The sequence below is a fragment of the Balaenoptera acutorostrata genome, chromosome 4 (assembly GCF_949987535.1).
Source record: "Balaenoptera acutorostrata chromosome 4, mBalAcu1.1, whole genome shotgun sequence".
NCBI classification, from domain to species: Eukaryota; Metazoa; Chordata; class Mammalia; order Artiodactyla; family Balaenopteridae; genus Balaenoptera; species Balaenoptera acutorostrata.
Window position 1 is genome coordinate 46,234,892 of NC_080067.1, and position 21,485 is coordinate 46,256,376.

Below are 21,485 nucleotides of genomic sequence, written 5' to 3' on the forward strand. Positions count from 1 at the left end.
GAAGGAAGGTCAAAATCTTGGTTTGGACAGGGAGAAAGTAGAAGCAAAGATGGTGTCACCTGAACAAATTCAGTCAGTTAGATTATTAATACATCTATACTGAAATTAAATAATTTAAGAAATTTCTTCTGTAATGTTGGGTCTATATCAAAAGCTTATGAAAGACAAGCAAACATAAGCCACTGAGTTACTCTTAACTTGACACTAATATATAAAAAAATCCACACAGCACAGACACACGCCCCATGTAAAACATTGCTTTGAGTTTTAATGTTTATTTCCCCAAGACAGCCTAGCCTGCACTCTACTTGGATAAATTTTACAAGCTAGTTTTCTGCTGCTTCTAGTTTTAAACTTTAACCATGTTTCTGATGACAAGGAATGCTGCAAAAATACTCTAGTTCAACAAAGAGTTATGATCACAAAATAATTTTTATCCATTCTACAGTGTTTCAGAATTACCAGTTGATTTTTAAACACAAAGTAGATATAGATGCTAATGGTGGCTAATCTGGTATGTTTCTTATAGCAAACTGTTGTTCATGCAACACTTGTGCTCAAAGGGGAAGGCACAGGATTTCCTACAATGAGCCACCTTATAAAGAGTTCTTTTTGTACAAATTAATTTATGTCACATTTAATTTAGTGTGCATAACCTCGAAACTGAGGTATTATTCCAATTTATAAAAACCACTTGCATAACTTTTATGCAAGTTTTAAAAATACAAAGGTTTCTCCCTAAAGTGGCTCAAAATAGATTGTTCATGGCTGCCTACATCTAAGATAAAAAGATTCTAAAACAATTGAACAGATTAGGCATATTATTAAAGGTGTTCAAACCATTACTTGATTTGTACATCTACTCAAACCTCTTCATCGGTCTTTATTCAGCAGTACATATGCACCAAATTCCATTTTAGAAGTTTCCATATCATTTTCATAGAAAACAAAGTTTGAAAACAAGTAACATTTAAACACAGCACGGTATTCTACCACAACTGAAACTTTTTTCTTCTTCTTCTTTACAGGACTCAACAAAATCTAAAAATGAACTAGGCTGTAGATTTACCTCATGCAAAGATCTTTATGTTATCTCTGAAAATGAAAAGGATGGCTTTTTAAAGCACATTTTACTGTTTTATACTATTATGGTAACTTGTGTACTGCAACACAGTCTATTTTGAGGGAAATTTATGATTTTTTTTCATGCAAAAATCTACACAAATTAGTTTTGATGATATGGAAAGCTTTTCATAGCATCAAACATTCATCTGGTGCAAATGCACAGGGAAACCTTCCTGAAAGTTTTCTGACTTGAGAAGCAACTAAAAAGCCGTACTAGGTAAAGTAAATAAAAACTAAAAACAAAACAAAAACCCCACAAAAAAAAACACTAAAAACAAAACAAAAAAAACCTAAAAAAAAAAAAAACCCACAAAAAAAAAAAGAGAAAAAAAAAAGGAGGGGTGGGAAAAGGGAAGAAGGGAAATAGAAAACACAGGCTGCAGAGTACACCAATGTCTGCTGCTGAACTGGTCTTTGTTTTCATGTCCAGTGTACAGTAACACTTATGATCTCACTTTGATGATTTACTAGGTTTGTTATCAGCCCCCTGAAGGCAAATCAAGCTTGCATGCGTTCACATACAGCACAATCATACTCTCGTACACAGTCACTCCACGACTAGGAGTCTGCTTCATGAATGAAGAGCCCTAGATTTCAAAGATGAACCTGGCTCTCTATCACTGAGCCAGACATTCATTCAACATTGTCCATTCACACACTGCTTCATAGCAAGGCCTGGGCTCATTTTCCTTTGACTTATATGGGCATCCTATTCTCTTTTATGCTTACAAGGCTTGAAGATGACATTACTGCACTTTCCCCTCAGCTGATATAATGTCAATATTCCTCCTCAGGCACTGAAGATCTGTGACCTGTAGCCCTTTTACTCTGAACAACCTAAATAAGCATTCATGTAAAGTTTTCGTTACATTTTGCCACTCATTCTCACTCGCACCCACTCGCCATCTTGACCTCATTTGGGCATTTGCTGTGATTCCAAATGAAATCTTCACATTTTCTTTCCCGATTTAATGCAGCAGCAGATCCCATGAGCCAAGCTTGATGGATCAAACCTTTTTATATATATGTGTATATATATATATATCTCAGTGCTGCATTGTACCTAACCTCCACAACATCTTTCTAAAACTGGAACCCTTCTGTTGGTACATTGGCAGATGAATTGAAACCAAATGTTCCACCTTGTATTGCCTCTGGAACAAGGCTAGGATCTTCTTCAATCTAAGGGAAAAAAGGAAAAAGAAAGTGATAATTAGTTTTAAAAAAAATAGCATTGTAGTACTATTTCCATTTAAAAAGTATGGGAGGACTTCCCTGGTGACGCAGTGGCTAAGAATACGCCTGCCAATGCAGGGGACACGGGTTCGAGCCCTGGTCCCGGAAGATCCCACATGCCGCAGAGCAACTAAGCCCACAACTACTGTGGGCCACAACTACTGAACCTCCGCTCTAGAGCCCACGAGCCACAACTACTGAAGCCCACGCGCCTAGAGTCCGTGCTCCGCAACAAGAGAAGCCACCGCAGTGAGAAGCCCGTGCACCGCAACAAAGACCCAACGCAGCCAAAAATAAATAAAATAATAAATTAAAAAAAAAAAAAAAGTATGGGAGATGATGGGTGCCAACACTGTCCTACCACCCCTTTAGAAACCTGAAACACTTTATAAAGGCTTTGTCTTAAGGGATGCCAAAAAGAGAGGAAACTTAAGAGAATATGCAAAACGTATATCTTCTGAAAGAATGAAAGAGAAGTAATACACTGGAGATGGTCCTACATCGCAAACTCAGAGAGTATACTCACTGTAATGCTACCACTTTTGGAGAGTAAGTGTATTCTTTGGTTAATCTTTTAATAGCAATTGGAGACAAATGACTTTTGAGCTTAAAGTAGTAAAATAATAGCTCTGCTAAAAATGTATAATAGTCTTTCTATATGCCTTATATCTAAAGGTTGAAATACCACAAAATTATGCACCTATAGTGTAGTTCCTATAAATAGGCACATCATCTTTATTATTCTTTTCATGATGCAACAGAGTAAACAAGACCTGCACATTGAAGTATCAGAAATCATAAGGCCTTATGTATACCTAATTATCAATTAGGACTTCTAAAAATCCAACTTTAAGACATGTGACAAAAACTACCTTTAAAAAAGTATGCTTTTCAACTAGTATTATATTCTAAATAGGACTTAGCTTGATAATCTGTAATTCTTCTTTAGTATTATCCTTGTCAAGTTAATGCTCAAATCATGCATGCTTAACAAAATATTTAATAACATTCCATTTTTTTCTTTTTGAAAAGTTGAGAAAATCATTCAAGAGATCCACTGGTGGTTCTATCTATAATCACTGTAATTTTCTAAGAAACAACTGCTTTAATTTTACATTTAACTTTCCCAAAGAGGCGATACTAAAAATAATTCTTTAATTTCAACTACCACATACTGACAATCTGAAGACACTCTTCTGGACTATACCTTTCATTATATAGTAATATATATATATTATTATAAGTACAAGAAATACTTATGTTTCTTGATAATTTTTTTCATTTTATCTATTTATCTTTGTATTAGTTTTTGGTCACCAACTAAAAATAACAGAGTGACAATATATTCAAATACAGACTAACTAATTATTGTCATAATGGATTTATTATAGGATATACTAGTTTCACTGTTTTGTTTATAAAGACATCAAGGGAAAATAAAGCCTGATTTATCCACTGTCAAAAAATTCTTATCTTTTTTTTTTTTTTTTGCCATTAGAGCTAGTGCTACTTTTTAATACCTTGAAGGACTTTAAAATAGTGAAATATTTGTACTTCTGAAATAAGTAACATTACTGTCATGTACCTATTTCAATTCCATTCCCCCAAAATATATACATATATGTCCTAGCTTACATTTCATCCAGACTTATGTTTATACATAAAACTAAGAAAATTATAAAATTATTAAATACATCATCTGAAGAGAAGAACTGATCAATGATCTCATAGGCCAATTTGTAGATGTCTTCATTTTCATGATTTTGAAGTTGTTCAATTTTCTCCAGTCCTGTAAGAAATTTTATGAAGTGAAATAATGGTAATATTTAAAAAGCAGTGACAAAAAAGTTACAATAATCTTGGGAACACAAAATCCAATTTTGAGGAATCTATTCTAAAGGTGAATCTTATAAATAATAAGGTTTTATGCACAAAGATACAGCATATTTATCTTAAAAAATTATCTGAGTGTCTAACTACATATAAACATAAGCAATGGGACATCTATCTACTCAGCAGAATAACTACACACATCAGTGTTTATAAAGAGTAATAACATGTAAAATTGCTTTGTTAAAAGTTAAAAGCTGGGAGATCCCTGGTGGCCAGGTGGTTAGAACTCTGGGCTTTCACTGCTGTGTGGCCCGGATTCAATCCCTGGTCGGGGAACTGAGATCCCACAAGCCATGTGGCATGGCCAAAAACAAACAAACACACACACATCCCCAAAGAGGCAAGGAAAAAAAAAGTTAAAAGCAAATTCCTTCTACTTTGTAGCATCTGCCAAGTTTTTCTAGTGAGCATTTAGGAAAAAAACTTTTAAGTACTCGTGATTAATAAATATGAATGTTAAGACAGCTTTTAAAGTATAATGAAAAATGATCAAGATCAACCACACTATTTCAGGGGAAAAGGGAATTTTCCCTGTAAATATTAATAAATTTATTAAATCATAGGCAGAATAAACTTAACCTACTGATATGCAAACTGGGTATTGTTTTGCTTTATAGGGGTAATAATTAATTTTAAGGCCTCTGAATTAAAGTGAAATTGCCCTGTCATGAGTGTTCTTCCTTTATCTATTCTTTAAGTGGAGAAGTTGTTTTGGGCATGTTTCTCACTTTTCACACTCTCTTTATGGGGCCCTTCCATGAAAAAGTTTAACTACTACATATAGGCTGAGGATTTATAAATCTATGGCTTCATTTCTTTTCTGAGCTTCGCATGTTGAAAATCTTAAACATGTATGATAATTCCACAAGGATATTTCACAGGTACCTAAAACTCAAACTATCCAAAACACAATTTGTTATTTGCTATTTAAATAAATTGTTATAAATTTATTTAAATAAATTTAAATAAATTTGTTAAATATTTAACAAATTTGCAATTTGTTACTTTTAATTTTTATTCTTCATTTACACTGTTTATTATACTGTATTCTTATTGGTGATATTCAACAACAGTTTGAAATCTGAGAGACAGACTAATAAGTTCCCCTTACCCTCAATACTCTATAATCAAATCTCAAAAACCTTAAAGTCTATCCATTTCTTGAATCTTGTCATCTCCCCTTTTTCTCTATTATCACTGCCTTCATTTATTGTGGCCTCACCACAATATATGGAAACCACCTAGGTGGTTTCCTGCTTGTCTCTAATGGTTCCATTCCCCTCATATCCATGGCTCCATTTAAACACATCAATTCACTAGGTAAGATCTTCCAATGGCTTGTCATACCCTACAGCAGAATCCTTTGGGAAGTCTGTAAGATACATATTCCTAGGGCTCGCCTCCAGTGAGACAGGCAATGCTCAAGATCTATATTTTTATTTTAATATATAAAAATAAATTTTTAATAATTAAAATGTTTATATGGTAAAAGAAAAAAACATACAAGTAGGAAAATTTTTTAACAATGCCTGCTTTTAATTTTTCTGGTACTCCCTTCCTAATTATTTCCCTAACAGTATTCCCCATGTTCTGTTCCCAACTTGATAATTATGCATTTTTTGTTGTTGTTCTATTTGTCACTTTAGTAACTTTAAAAATACTTACTTCTTATTAATTTTCAAGCCTCTGAACTCTACTAAGGAAGGTGAAGATACTGGTTCTCCTACTCTTAGTTACCTCTCCCTCCTTTCATTTACTTCTCAACTTCTATCACAAAGATCTTTACTTTTATGCTTATCCAGGTTGATAACATTTACATGTTATTCCACAGCCACATCTGAGACTTCCATGTTCTGTCTACATGTTAATCCTAAGGGTTGAAAGCTGAGACGTGTTGTTTACCTTCCTGGTGGCTCTGGTACACTGCCAGATTTGGGAACCACTGCCCTGAAGTATATGCTGTGCTACAAAGCTTCTAAGACTGCAGGGGCCTGGTCAATGGCTAAGTCTGCAGCCTTATCTGTTGGCAGTTTCTACCTCATATTTTGTGATTCAGCAACACTAAACTACTTATAATTTGCTGAATGCTATTTCTCACCTCAGACTTTGCTCATGGTGTTATTTCTGCCTGGAACACCTTTCATCCCTTTTTACTTTATTAATCCTTATTCATCTCTCAAAATCCAGCTCAGGTGTCACTTCCTGCTTCTTCCAGGATGGATTAGGGTATTTCCTTTTGTTGTACATTTCTATTAGGGTAATTAGCACATTAAATCAGTTCATATTTATCTCCACGACTAGACTACATGCCTTGAGGGCAAGGACTGTGTCTTGTTTACCACTGTCTTCCCAGTACCTTAGCACAGTGCCTGTTCAATATACGGCAACAATTCAGTTACCTAAGCATATGCAAGAAGCTGAGCAGGACTGCAGATATAGAATACAGTATTTACTTTATTCTGTTACTTGATTATCTAAGACAGAAAAATACAGAAGTGCTGTATTAGTTAGAAAATAAAAGTAGTTACAAAAAGAACATTAAAATGTGGAATAATATCAATAGCTTATAATAAACTTACCTCCACATTCCTCTATAAGATTGGCTATGGTTTCTGCCTCATCTTCAGCCATTTTTAATATATTACTTAGTCCATCGAGTACTACTTGCACAACTTGTGCATCTTTTACAGTCAGCAAATTGCAAAAAGGTGGGATAACATTTTGTTGGATTAGGTAGGCCACCTGAAGAATGAAAATACCATGATATGATACGTGTTAAGTGAACTTCATTCGTGCACCCTATTATCTCACTGGAATAATTTTTTTTTTTAATTTTCATTACTATTTATTTATTTATTTATTTATTTATTTATTTGGCTGCGTTGGGTCTTCATTGCTGCGTGCAGGCTTTCTCTAGTTGCGGTGCACGGGCTTCTCTTGTTGCGGAGCACGGGCTCTAGGCACGCGGGCTTCAGTAGTTGTAGCACCCAGGCTCAGCTGCTCCATGGCATGTGGGATCTTCCCGGACCAGGGCTCGAATCCATGTCCCCTGCATTGGCAGGCGGATTCTTAACCACTGCGCCACCAGGGAAGTCCTCACTGGAATAATTTTGACTTTAAAATCTTGAATATGGAAATATGACCTCACCTCTCACATGTTAAGTTAGACTACATTAATCTAACCTTCTTTTCTTTTTAATGTAGTATGTTTATTTTTCATGAACTTAGAAAAAAAAACTAAAGTGAAAATGAAGGAAACACTCAACTTCATATGACACATTTCTTTGCCATAAGGAGTACTTCCTTCAGAGATCCTTTCTAACATTAAGAAATTATGAAATCAGTTAAGAGGCTGGATGATTATTTTTTTAAAACTACAATTGTTCAATGTGAGAGCATCCTCTAACTCTTTGCTATAACATTTAGCACTCATATATACCTGGCCACCTCTCAATTTGCTATTCTATTGGTTCCATAAAATTCGCAAAATATTCTTCTATCATTTTTTTACTTAGTTATTTCCACATATTGTATTTATATTCTGCTCTGTATTCATATTTGAGTGGATTCACTGGTCACCACCAGTCTATAGCTTATTTGTGACAATTATCAGCTCCAAATTCATCCTTTTTTACTTGTCTGTGAAACATATCTGGGACTTTTTTTTTTTTTAGTTTTGGCTGCACGGGTCTTAGTTGTGGTATGTGGGTTTTCTCTTCTCTAGTTGTGGCGCTCGGGTTCCAGAGCACGCGGGCTCAGAGTTTGCGGCAGGCTCTCTAATTGAGGTGCACGAGCTCAGTAGTTGTAGTGCAACTACATCGTGTAGTTGTAGTGCATCGAACCCACGTCCCCTGCATTGTAAGGAGGATTCTTTACCACTGACCACCAGGGAAGTCCCCCATATCTGGGTCCTTTAAAACTCATTTTCTTTCGCCAGTTGGCACAATGTTAAGCTTTGTCACCTGCACAACTATGAGAGTTAAGTGTCTCTTTATATTTTATGCACTAGGCACCTCACATTGTTCACCCTAGTTCTTAGTCCCAGCTTTCTGGTTGAGTTTAGTTCCTTGTTTGGTTTGCTGCCAGATAATTTTTGTTGTTGTTCATTTGTAAGGAGAATCTGTGAGGCAGTTTCATTCTGCCCTATTAACCTAAAAAGTCTTGTTTTTTTTTTAACACTGTTAAAAAACAAAAAAAACAACCCTGACCGTAAGTGCTTCATCTTACCACGGATTAGAAAATTCTTGTAGGCCAAGAAGCTGGAAAGAAAACACTTCACATCTACGAAATATAACTAAAGGAAGTCAAGGTGACACTTTTATATATCACAGAATGCCTGTTATCTTGCTATTATCTTAAATTATGATTTACTAAAATCTAAATCTTAGAATTATTGATACTGTTATTTTATCAGTTTTGAGAAATAAATAAGAGCTGAACTTACTTGATCTTTCCTTCCGCTAATTGTTAAGTTACTTATGGCCCATGCAGCTTCTTTCTGAGTGCCAAAATCTCCCTGTAAAAGCAAAGTTACAGGATATAAATTGCAATATAGGGTAAACTGGAAAAGGTGTTTCCTGAAATGATTTTTCAACTGCTTATTCCCCTAGGTTTTCTTCTAGCCTTTCTATATACATACAATAAAGATAAGGCTTTGAATTCAAATTACCCTAAACAAATGGAGATTCCTTTTTGTGAACTTTCCCGGCAACAAACTGACTTGATATTGCTGTTCAGTGATATCAGATTAAATGAAGTCAATGATAAAATAAAATAATATCAGTCAAAAAAAAAAAAAGAGGAAATGTACAATTGTACTTTAATCAAAGAAATGTCAAGGGTAAGGTATCCTTTTAAACACATTAAGTTATAAAAATGAAAATACCCACCATTAATGAGACTGTCATAAAGACATTACCCTCATATATTGTCTTTCAAATATAAATTGAAAAAATAAATTTAAAAATCATTTAAAAAGTCATATATATGATTTAGTAATCTTACCTTTCAGAATTTACCAAGCAAATAATTCAAAACAAAGTAATATTATGTATCTTTCCATATAATGTCTTAGCAGCACGTAAGAGTCAGAAAGTAAAAGCAACTTAAACTTAACATAGGAATAACTAATTATAGCAAATCTAAAGAATAAAATAATAACCAGCCACTAATGTTAAGATGACTAGCAACTTGGAAAAATGCTTAGGATGTATTAAGAAAAAAATATGTAAATAAGAATGAAAATTAAAACTGCAGTGGATTAACACAACATTGTAAATCAATTATACTTCAAAAAGAGAAAAAGAAAAACTGCAGTGGGATATCTACTCTTATTTATCAGACTGAGAAATCCCAAATATGTGTTGGTGAGACTGCTAGGAGTGTAAAACGGGACAACCTTTCTAGAGGTGGATGGGCATTATATAGCAAATTTACATATATGTCTATTTGTAGATCCAGTAATCCTAAATACAACCTGGCAAAAAACATGGACAAAACTTTACATAGGCATTTCCTTATATTTAAAGTATAAACAAGAGACGAATAAACCAAAAACTAATAAAAACGATTATCTGTAAAGGAAGGGAAAGAACAGGGAGGAATGAACAGAAACAGAAGTTAGACCTTTGTGTATATACCTTGAAAACAAAGTACCTATTCTTTACTTGGAAACTATAAATGCTTCATATAACCAAAACAAAATAAAAAACAAGGGAATTCCCTGGTGGTCCAGTGGTTAGGACTCCGCGCTCTCACTGCCGAGGGCCCAGGTTCAATCCCTGGTCGGCGAACTAAGATCCCACAAGCCGCACAGTGCGGCCTAAAATAAAAAAAATAAAAATAAAAAACAAAACCTAAAGTAATTCCACAAATAAAAAACAAACAGAAATAACCTAACTGTATATCAAGTTGTATATCTTAACCACACATACAGGAATTATTTCAAGCGCCCTTATTTTTAAGTACATCATTGATGGAATACATCCTAAAGACAAAAAAGTCCTCAAGGAAATCTCAAAAGTGGAGTAATCATGTTGTTAGTGTCAATGTAGTCTTGTTATTTTGATAGATTTTATATTATATATCTCAATGTATAAGTCAAATAATTATGTTCATGTATTTAGGAAGATTTCCAGCATAAAAGAGATAAAAATATAAAATCGAAGAAGTAAAAATAAAAACACTGCTATCTTTTTTTTTTTTTTAATTTTATTTATTTATTTATTTATTTATTTATTTTTGGCTGTGTTGGGTCTTCGTTTCTGTGTGAGGGCTTTCTCTAGTTGCGGCAAGTGGGGGCCACTCTTCATCGCGGTGCGCAGGCCTCTCACTATCGTGGCCTCTCCCGTTGCGGAGCACAGGCTCCAGACGCGCAGGCTCAGCAATTGTGGCTCACGGGCTTAGTCGCTCCGCGGCATGTGGGATCTTCCCAGACCAGGGCTCGAACCCGTGTCCCCTACATTGGCAGGCAGATTCTCAACCACTGCGCCACCAGGGAAGCCCCAAAACACTGCTATCTTAAATACCCAGTAATATCAGATAGCTTCCGTTCATTCATGATTTGTTTTTTATGAATCTCATGTTCATAAAATTACAACATGCATATTTTTCATTTTCTTTAAAAAAAAAATTATCACCTATTTTGTTCATTCAAGCCTAGATACCACGACAACCTTGTAGCAATGATCATCCTTAGTACCTGAACTATGATCTTTAAATACCATTTGCTACAAAACGGAACCAGGACACCCTGGAAAATAGTTAATTCCAGGTGTAGATCAGAAAATATACAAGATAAGCCTGGGAATCATATCACATCCAAAAGGTAGGAAGCTCTCAAAAACTACTGCAGTGATGTAAAAAAGACACAGGCACCAAATTTAAGAGGTTCCCATTGGTCAGGGACAACCTGAACGTCAGAAAGAATAACTACAAAGGACTAAAACTTATATAAAAAATATACACATATGTAAATCCATCATTTCCTTAATGACACTAAAAACTTTATGCTCGTCTCCTTTTGAGGTCATTAGGGAACCATGTCATTCAAAAAATGAGTGATAATGAGCAAGAATCAAACATTTGTCTTGCCTTTCCTATATGAAATATATTTTAGAGTAAACCAATAGTTGATAAGGAAAAGCTCTTTATTCTTCTTTATTGAAGAATCATGATTAATACATAAAGAATGGCAGAATTACAAAGTCATCATTTTGCAGTTCCTTGTATAATAAGTGATCTAGGTAATGATCATCATGACTGCCGAAAAACCATTATGTGAAAGAATGATGAATAACTTTATAATAATTGGCTGGAACAGGCTGATAACATCTGAGCTGACTTAATCTAAGTATCACTAAATGTAGGACAAACAGATAGAATGTTTCTCCTCATGTGAATCATTAGTGCATTAAATATTTCTGCCTAAAAATTGAACCCAATCTACCAGTTTATAGGAAATTAGCCTCTACTACCAGTTTGTAGGAAGCATGGAAGAAAAGAAGATCGAGATATCCTCTCTTTAATTAACAGGTCAGTGTTGAGAAAAAAACCCTCATGCTGTGATTGGACACTTTAAACTGTCTCCTTCCCAAACGTTAATGTAAGCATGCAATGATATGGCGTATGATTAAATAGCACACTTACTTGCTGTTTGATCTTGGGCAATTTATTTGTCTATACCATAGTTTCTTCATCTGTCAAATGGGAATAATTCTTAACCTCACAGAGTTACAGTAATAAAGAAATAAAGTAATATATGTAAAGTGCTTGGAACAATATGTAAGCATTTATAGTCAGTAGTAGTAACATGAATTTTTAATAAACTTCAGGATAATGGTAATTTCGATAAAAGAATGATATAGAAAAAGGGCCAGGGGTTTCTAAAAGGAACTATTTCCTGTACATAAAAACTGCTTTAAAGTTTTAATATTAATACTATTTTACTGTACTACTCATGCCATTGTATAGGTTGTAATTAAACAGAAAAGTATATATTCACATAATTCTTTTCCTCTTACGCAGATACATACAAGATGACTTTCTTACCTTATCCAAAAGGTGTATTATCATTGGTACAAGATTGGCATCAATTACTGCCTGAACCTGCTGCTGATTTCCTGCGGTGATGTTAGAGAGGAACCACACTGCTTCCTGTAGAACAAGACCCCTTCAATATTTCTCATTAAAAAATAAAACCTGCAGTTGAACTAGGAAAAAGCACATTCACTACAACATCCAAATGATTTTATGGAGTAAGTTCCATAATAAAATATTTAGGAATCTGAATTCCCCTATCCCCTTTCCATATTTTTCTTTGGATAAATTGCTAATGACCCTAGTCTAAGTCATAATGAACTAACCCTTCTAAAAAATTCTTGAAAGCAATGTTCCCAAACACTAAGACTCAAAAGAAGCTTGGCTGAACAAATACTAAGGAACTGATGAGCTGCAATACAAATACAAATCCTAAAACAATTGTAAAGGAGATTCAGCGTCCTCCTCACATAGCGTGCTTTATTTATTCTCTCTTCTGTTCTGATTGAGTCCTAGCCAAAGTAGATAAATCTCTCAATTATTCATGATAATGGAGACACAAAAACTGAACGAGTGGATTGTTTTAGTATACTTATTTGTAATAGTCATTCATTGCACCATCTCTCTCAAGAGTTAAAGTGGAACCAGATGTTTGACTGCTTTACTGGTCTACCTTAATGATCTTTTTATGCTACCCTTTACACCACAATGTGCTACTTCTACCAAGATGATTACAAGTCATGTTTTTTCATAGATAATAAATGCATACTAAAAACACAGAATGAAATAAGATAAAATATCTGCCTAATGTCCTATGTAGGATATTGCTATAATTTACCAAAGTTAATAAATTTATTAAACATATGAATTTACTAAAGGGAAACATTTTCTCTATTTTAAAAAAGTAGTAAACAAGTTTTACTCCTAGTGTGCAGTCGGCTCTTTTGGATCAGATCACAGGATCATGTTTAATGAACCTGTTAGAGATTTTAGGGTGCTAGGCCACTTAGGTGAGCGGTTCTTGGGCTATAATCATCGGCAATGTTGTAATCAACAACCCACGTACTTCTACAACAGCCTCAGATGCACTCCAACATCAGCATCACCAGTCAGTGCCCCCTTTTCATAGCCTCCACAAGCACACACACATGCACACACACTCTATCAAATAGCTAAAAAATATTAAACTTACATTACTTAACTTACGTATTAAAATCTTCCAATCATACAACATTCAACACCCAATTATCTCTATTTCATCATTTCCAAGAGAGCCAAATGTGCACTGTTTACAATTGGTTTTATATGTGGAAAATCATGTATCAATCCATGTCAGAAAAAGTAAAATACTTTATTTTCTCTTAATGTCTAAATGACAGTTTATATTAATAATCAGTATTAAAGACACTTGAGTCTCTAATTTTGCAAATGAAAATGGCTCCTTTATATGCTAATTATTAAATAGTATTTAAAAATACTTACTTTATTAATTTTCTCTTTGGGATGTGTCAGAAGTGCAGGGAAGTGTGAAAGAGCATCACAGTTCAAAACTACTTGTGTTTGCTCATCAGTTCCAGTAACAATGTTGCCCACAGCTCGAAGCGCTGCTGTCTGAAACATAAAAAGATTTAATGAGATGTTGTTCTATATGAATCACTTCTTATTACCACAAAGGTATGTTAGGCAGGTTATGAAAGATATATACATATTTATTTTATATAAATGTTTTATTTATTTTTGGCTGCATTGAGTCTTCACTGCTGCGCGCGGGCTTTCTCTAGTTGCAGGGAGCGGAGGCTACTCTTCGTTGCTGCATGGGCTTCTCATTGCGGTGGCTTCTCTTGTCCGGAGGGCAGGCTCTAGGTGCATGGGCTTCAGTAGTTGTGTCATGTGGGCTCAGTAGTTGTGGCTCACGGGCTCTAGAGTGCAGGCTCAGTAGTTGCGCCACACAGGCTTAGTTGCTCCGCAGCATGTGGGATCCTCCCGGACCAGGGATGGCACCCGTGTCCCCTGCACTGGTGGGCGGATTCTTAACCACTGCGCCACCAGGGAAGCCCCAGGTTATGAAAGATATCTTTATGCATTCATGCCTACCTAACCTTTTTGAGCAAGTTGTGTCAGACACTGATTTAGGAACAGAGGAGTGAATAGGACAGACACAAACCTAGCTCATATGGAGCTTCCATTATTGTAAGAAGAAACAGCCAATAAACAAGTAAGTATGAAGGATAATTTTAGATAGTAATTATGGCCATAAAGAAAATAAGATAATACAAAAGTTTTTGTGTGAATATGTTTTCAGTTCCCTTGTGTATACACCTGGAAATGGAATTGCTGGGTCATATAATAACTCTACATCTAACTTTTCCAGGTACTGTCAAACTATATTCCAAAGAGGCTGTACCATTTTACATTCCTACCAGCAATGTATGAGAATTATACTTTCTCTACATCCTTGCCAACACTTGTTACTGTCTTTTTGATTATACCATCCTGGTGGGTATAAAGTGGTACTTCACTGTGGCTTTGATTTGCTTTGCCTTAATGACTAAGGATGTTGAACATCTTCATATGTGCTTATGGACCATCTGAATGTCTCCTCTGGAGAACATTAAAATTTTAAACCATTTAAAATTAGGTTGTTGGGACCTCTCTGGTGGTGCAGTGGTTAAGACTCCACGCTCCCAATGCAGGGGGCCTGGGTTTGATCCCTGGTCGGGAACTAGACCCCACACGCATGCCACAACTAAGGAGCCCTTGAGCCACAACTAAGAGCCCACATGCCACAACTAAGGAGCCCACCTGCTGCAACTAAGACCCAGCACAACCAAATAAATATTAAAATTGGGTTGTCATTTTTTTTTATTGAGTTTTAAGAGTTCTTTATGTATTCTGGACACAAATACCTTTTCATATATATGATTTGCAAACATTCTCTTCCATTCTGTAGGTTGTCTTTTTCACTTTCTTGATGGTTTCCTTGTAAGTTTTTAATTTTGGAAGTCCAATTTATCTATTTTTTCCTTAGTTGCTTGTGGTGTCATATCTAAGAAACTACTGCCTAATCTGAGGTTATGAAGATTTATGCCTGTGTTTTCTTCTAAGAGGTTTATACTTCTGAATGTTACATTAAGCTGTTTGATTCATTCTGAGTTAATTTTTAAAAAATATGGTGTGAAGTAGGGCTCCAACTTCATTCTTTTACATATGGATATCCAGTAGCCTCAGCACCATTTGCTGAAAAGACTATTCTTTGCTCACTGAATTTTCTTGGCACCCTTGCTGAAAATCAATTGATCATAAATGTGTAAGTTTATTTCTAGACTCTTGATTCTATTTCACTGATCAATACGTCTATCCTTATGCTAGAATCACAAAGTTTTGTTTTCTCTAGCTTTGTAGTCAAGTTTTGAAGTGAGAAGTCCCCAAACTTGGTTCTTTTTCAAGATTGTTTTGGCTATTTCTGGGTCCATTGCATTTCCATATGAATTTTAACAGGAATTGCATTTAATCTGTAGATAAATTTGGGAAGCACTGCCATCCTAATAATACTGAATCTTCCAATCCATGAACATGGATGTCTTTCCACTGATTTAGGTCTTGTTCAACTTCTTTCAAAAACGTTTTGTAGTGGTCTAGCTTCTTTAACAAATAAATTTAATAGGGGAAAGAAAAAAAGGAGAAGAAAGTTGTAGAGTAACAGAAACATAAAGACATAGCTACCACATGCAATGTGTTGACCTTGTTTGAATACTGATTTGGTAAAATTGTGAAGAAAAAAAAAAAAAGAGGCAATAAGTAAAATTCAGATACTGATCGGATTTTAACATTAAGGTTTCCTAAAGTGCTCTAATGGTATTGTGGATATGTTAAAAAAAATAGCCTTACTTTTTAGAGATGCAACCTGGGTGAAATTAGACGATATCTGGAATATGTGTCAAAATAATTTGGTGGGGAAGTAGAGATATAGAGGAAACCTACATAGTTCATTACATTATTCTTTCTATGTTCCTAAATTATGGCATGAAAGTTGAAAAAGTTTTAAAAATCTCTATTAGTTACCAGGTAAAGTACAGAACATTAACTTTCCTTGAGAGTTGGCTCAAGTGAAAGTCCAAGCCCTATTTTCTCAACAAAGTCCAGTATTAAACTGAAGATGCATTCTGAAAAAACAAAAACAAAATGCAAACCAAAAACCTATACCAAGACATAAGTACCACACTTAAGAAATGCAAACCTCATAAGAATCTAGTAGGAATATTTAAAATAAACCACAAATAACCCTAAATGACAAATTATTCTATTAATCAATTCTTCTGAATTTAGCTAAGTGTTCCCTCTTTTCTTTAAAGTGCTTTAAATTTTATAGCAGTGGGTCTCCATTTTGACAGTACATGAATATAACCTAAAGAGCTTTTTAAAGCCCAGGTTTCTAGGAAATATCCAGATTTACTGAAACAGAACTTCTAGGAGTAGAGCAAGGGAAATACACTAATTTTTTTTCTTTAGGCTTCCCACAGCTGATTTTATTGTCCAGCCATGGTTGAGAAATAGTGAATCAGGTTAACAGTTTTCCTTATGCTATTATTGTGCTTTATAGGCTCTTAGTCATTCTAAGATTAAAGCATGCTATTTACCTCAGAAGGGTAGGGAGAGCTTGCTGCTTGCTGCATCTCCCTTTAGCATCGTAGTTTGACAGCTACTGCTTATAATATAAGTGTGAACTTCTCACCTTCTCTTTTTTGGCTCTTTCTAGATGCAGATTCTTTGGGATAAATATTTATATGGAAGGATTTTAAAAGAATAAAACAAAACAAAATTAAAGAAAAAGATTTTAAATAACTGAGAGAAGACAATTTAGGAAGCCCCTAAGCAGCACATTTCAGTACAAAGCCTTTATCACAGTGCCAGTGAAGCTAAGCATTAACTAAACTTGCCAGGTGCAGTGAAGGAGAATAAAAAAGGACAGCTGTTGTGGGGAGGGGGGTGGGGGAAGGAGCAGGAGAGTGGAAGAAGAAACATAGGAGAAGTAGAAAAAATAATCAGTACTTGTTTCAGATGCTACCCAAGTTGCTATATGAACTGCCCTGGTCTACGTTAGAAATCAGTAATTTACAAAGAAGTCAACTTGGCTTTTTTGGGGGGGGTTGGGGGGTGGGGAGGAGGAGGTTCTTGTAGTAATCTATCTCATTTTCTCCATCTTTAAAATGGGGATATAATAACTCACTCTTTTCATCGCAGATATGTTATTAGGTTAAAAAAATACTTTACACTATTGACGTTACCCATGTTCAAATGTCACACTTAAAGCAAATAGTGGCATGTTTTTATCAATAAAAAACTCACCTGAACCTTAACTTCCTGGTGGCTGAGCAGAGGAACCAAATGAGGGACTATTCCAGAGTCTATTACCATCTGTATCTGTTCGTTGCCAGCATCAGTAAGGTAAGAGAGGGCCCAGACCGTATCTACCAATATCTAATGAATAAAAAAAATTCAAATAGCCTTTGAATATTTTCTCATTTCAAAAATTCTTAACCATATGGACTAACCTATGATTGTTCTACTATCTTCTTTCTTCCCTTTTCTCTCTAAATGCACTGGAATCAGTCTTCTCTATGATACTAAGCATCATCATCTATGAATGTCTATATCAAGTGTGTGCATCTTATAGCCATATTTAGGATGTTTAGGTTAATTATGATCTTGTTCACAGATTGGTATCTACTCTTAACTCACAAAGATACAAACACACTACACAGCACATAAAATATGAGAAAAAGACATTCTCTTTCCCGAATGCTCAGATTGAGGGATACTAGGTCCAAGGACATTGTGATAAACCCATGTAGTTGGAAAGAGTATATGTATCCAACATACACGGTGGTTCAAAACATCTGGGCTAGGTGAATATATTCAAGGTGTTCTCACATCAATACCATGTTGGTAGGTCTAAAGCCAATACTCCAGTATTAGGATTATAGTACTTTCATCTTTTCCAACCAGTTCGCTTTGCCTTATAAAACCAGAGGCAACTTCCCAAATAGAAATCTCCCACAGCTGCAGATCAAGACATTAAAAGCAACCATAGGTCAACTTGTGAGATCTATAATCAAAAAACATGTTCTAGTTAAAAAAACAAAAAAAACAACAAACAAAAAAACCCCCAAAAACCAACCAACCAAACAAAACTATAATTTACATCAGCTGCCAAAAGTACTTTAAAAAAAAAAGCCTCTGTAATTAACTTAATTATATTTCAAAGTACAACAGGCCATTGTGTTTCTTCTTTCTTTGTATGTGAAGTCCTAATTAGAAGTTATGGCCAAAACGAAGAATGACAAACAACTGTTAAACTGCTAAATAATACAATTATTGACAAAAACACAGTAATAAATAATTGTGCCTGAAACTTTACTTCCGAAAGCCTTTCTGGAATATGAACTCTGTCAAAAGACAAACCAGAAAAGTCTGAAACCTTTAAATTCTAAATCAATGATATGTTTAAAACATCCAAGAAGCTCCTAGAAGAAAATAGCACTTTGCCATTTCCCCTTTCAGAAATTCAAGAAAGCACTATGGATATTTTTAATGTAAAAAGAAGACACCGAATGAAAAATTCACACACATAAAGTGGTATCAAAATATGTGAGACAACTAAATTTCAACTTACAAAAGTAACTTTTTTTTTGCCAAAATTTGTTGATATAGGCAAAAAAACTTCAAGTTACTTGTGCATGACTGTATGTAAAATCCAGATATATTTTTTTAAAAAGGCCCAATACTAAACATGTCATTAATATGCTCACATCAAAATCACAATTTAAATCAGGCCTGATCTTATAGGCACTTTTTGTGTCAGCAAAGTTAAGTCTATGATAAGTTTACTAATTACAACTAGAGTGTAATTTCAATGTTTCACTTATGGTTTGTGGAAGCAGTTTCGTTATTTTATTTTTTTTATTTCTTTGATGGCCTGATTTAAGAACTTGTTCCTAAGTGTTAACCTAAGAAGATTTCATTTTTAGTAAACATTATTGTTTAGTAAACAATATTACTAATGCTACTAAAAAAGAACAATGCAAACCGGCTTGAGAAATTCAAGATATATCAAAAGCAAGAAAAACGGAGTTACAATCTCAAATGGATTGGGGTAAACAAGTGGAAAGAACACAATACATCTCTGAATAAGGTCAACCAAGATGTCTAGTTTTCCAGAAGAGTTATAAACTTTGAGATTAATCTTTCTTGAATATCTTTTAATAAAAGTAAAATACAAAAAACTGTAATTTAATCAAAGAATTTGGCTATAATAAGCCAAAACCAAAATTTGTTTACATGTGTGTTTTTTTTTGCTTGTTTGTTTTTTAAACACCCTAGACAATCTGGAGCTAGAAAAAATATCTTTAGGACAAAGATCATGTTCATCTAATGAATATCAAGCACATTATGTCACTGCTTGATGCAGTATAATTCTAACTTTAATTTGTTCCGTATCTTTACAGAGATCCTGGCAAAAGGGTATTAATACCCTAGAAACTGTGAAGGAATGAAGCAGCTTGTCAGACACTGATCATACCAAACTGTGTTTTTAAAGAACTACACAAGGTGCTGATTGTTACTATGCGTTTTATTCATGTGATTTTCTTTTACCCATTATATTCCTAGCTCTTCTAACACAATGAAGGCTAGACTGAATTTATAAGCAGTTACGGCAGTTTCTCACTCATTCATACTTCCTGAGTTGCTTTCTCCTTTGCTCTCTGTGTTATTAAGTATGAGTAGGATATATTTATTATGTTTAAAATCTAGTCTGCACTGATTTTTTTCCTTTTTGTTTGTATACTCAAGAATTATCTCTACACCAAGTGAAGCCATTACCAAAGTCACTATAAATGAATTAATAGAGTAAATATGAAATTAAAGAGCAACTGATATTCATGGTTTGGTGTAAGAATGGTATATGAATACAAACCCATGCATAAAGGCACAAATATTTCTCTTTATTACCTTTCGAAAAATACCACCACTAAGTGTTAAGTGTTCTCTCAAAGGCCAGCTGTCAAAATGAGCTTTCATAAAAAGCTCATGAACAATCAAAGATAAAATCTTAGTGAGAGAGATTACTAACTGGCAACTTTAAGAACTTCCAATGTCAGTTTTCACAACACTAATATATAATATATGCACATACATTACTGCCCAGACCAAAGTAACAGGCTTGATTTCTTCACTGAAATTAAATATTGTGATATGGGTAAACACAGAGAAAATATAAAATACCAAACTATGTACTGCAGCTCCTGAAATGAAAAAATTTGATAAAGTACACTGACATAATGTCATTTTCTCCCCTACGTCATTGGGACAAGCCCTAACCATATATACATATAAAAATATAGGATGGGAAGCATTTACTCACATTTACGTCTGTGTGATGAATTAAAACACAAAGAGCTGGAAGAATCTGAAGAGAGAAATATATAGATTTTAAAATATACGCAGATAAAAACATACACATAATGATATCTACTTTACTTTAAAAGAAAACAAAAACAAAAATACTTGTTACCTCCTGAATGGTTTCCATTGGGGGTGGTGGGTCTTTGTGGCGACATAAGTTGACCATAACCCAAGTAACATTTCTTAAGAATGTTATAGGAATAGATGGACTTATGAAGGAAAGTAAAGGTTTCACAACTCCAAGACTTATGACATAATCTCTACACTGTGGCCCATCACCTGTAGGAAGAAGGATTTATTAATTCAATACAATAAGCAACTCAGAAAACGTAAAGCACTGGGTTCAATATGCTACTTCCTGTATTTGAACCAAGTACACTATTTCGTTTTATGTGAAAGTTTTAGACAATAATAACCTAGTTCACATTTTAGGTCTTTGAGCCAAGAGAAGCAAGATAAGGTACTAAGATTTTTTTGCACATTATTCATGTATTCAGGTTTATATGCTGTTCACCCTAAAATGTTTTTATGCCATCTAAAAGCCTCAGTAAGGCTTTAAAGTACTTTGTGAACACAGAATTGTTGCTTTTTCTCTTCTCTCTCAATGGTACTCTAAGTTTAAGAAACTTTCATGTTATAAAAAGAGATATATTGAAATACCATTACAGAGAAAATATTTGTAGAATTTATACTGATGATCTAATATCAAAGCATAGAGAATATTAACTATA

At 34.4% G+C, this 21,485-nt stretch overlaps 1 protein-coding gene and 1 non-coding gene across 3 annotated transcripts in view; both read right to left on the reverse strand.

Annotated features, from left to right (window-relative positions):
• Positions 1 to 241: 241 nt before the first annotated feature.
• KPNA4 (karyopherin subunit alpha 4) overlaps positions 242 to 21,485 on the reverse strand; it is a 158,588-nt gene continuing 137,344 nt past the window's right edge. For both annotated transcript variants that reach the window (XM_057545392.1, XM_057545391.1), the window contains 9 exons: positions 20,864 to 21,033; positions 20,714 to 20,758; positions 17,638 to 17,769; positions 13,774 to 13,902; positions 12,304 to 12,408; positions 8,699 to 8,770; positions 6,834 to 6,996; positions 4,056 to 4,150; positions 242 to 2,307 (listed from right to left, as the gene is read on the reverse strand). In XM_057545392.1, the coding sequence (XP_057401375.1) occupies positions 2,209 to 2,307; positions 4,056 to 4,150; positions 6,834 to 6,996; positions 8,699 to 8,770; positions 12,304 to 12,408; positions 13,774 to 13,902; positions 17,638 to 17,769; positions 20,714 to 20,758; positions 20,864 to 21,033 (1,010 nt within the window). In that variant the 3' untranslated portion in view covers positions 242 to 2,208. The remainder of the gene's footprint in view (positions 2,308 to 4,055; positions 4,151 to 6,833; positions 6,997 to 8,698; positions 8,771 to 12,303; positions 12,409 to 13,773; positions 13,903 to 17,637; positions 17,770 to 20,713; positions 20,759 to 20,863; positions 21,034 to 21,485) is intronic.
• Positions 13,236 to 13,559, reverse strand: LOC114238522 (small Cajal body-specific RNA 7). Its single transcript, XR_003623850.1, has one exon. It is a non-coding gene; the product is annotated as a small Cajal body-specific RNA 7 (non-coding RNA).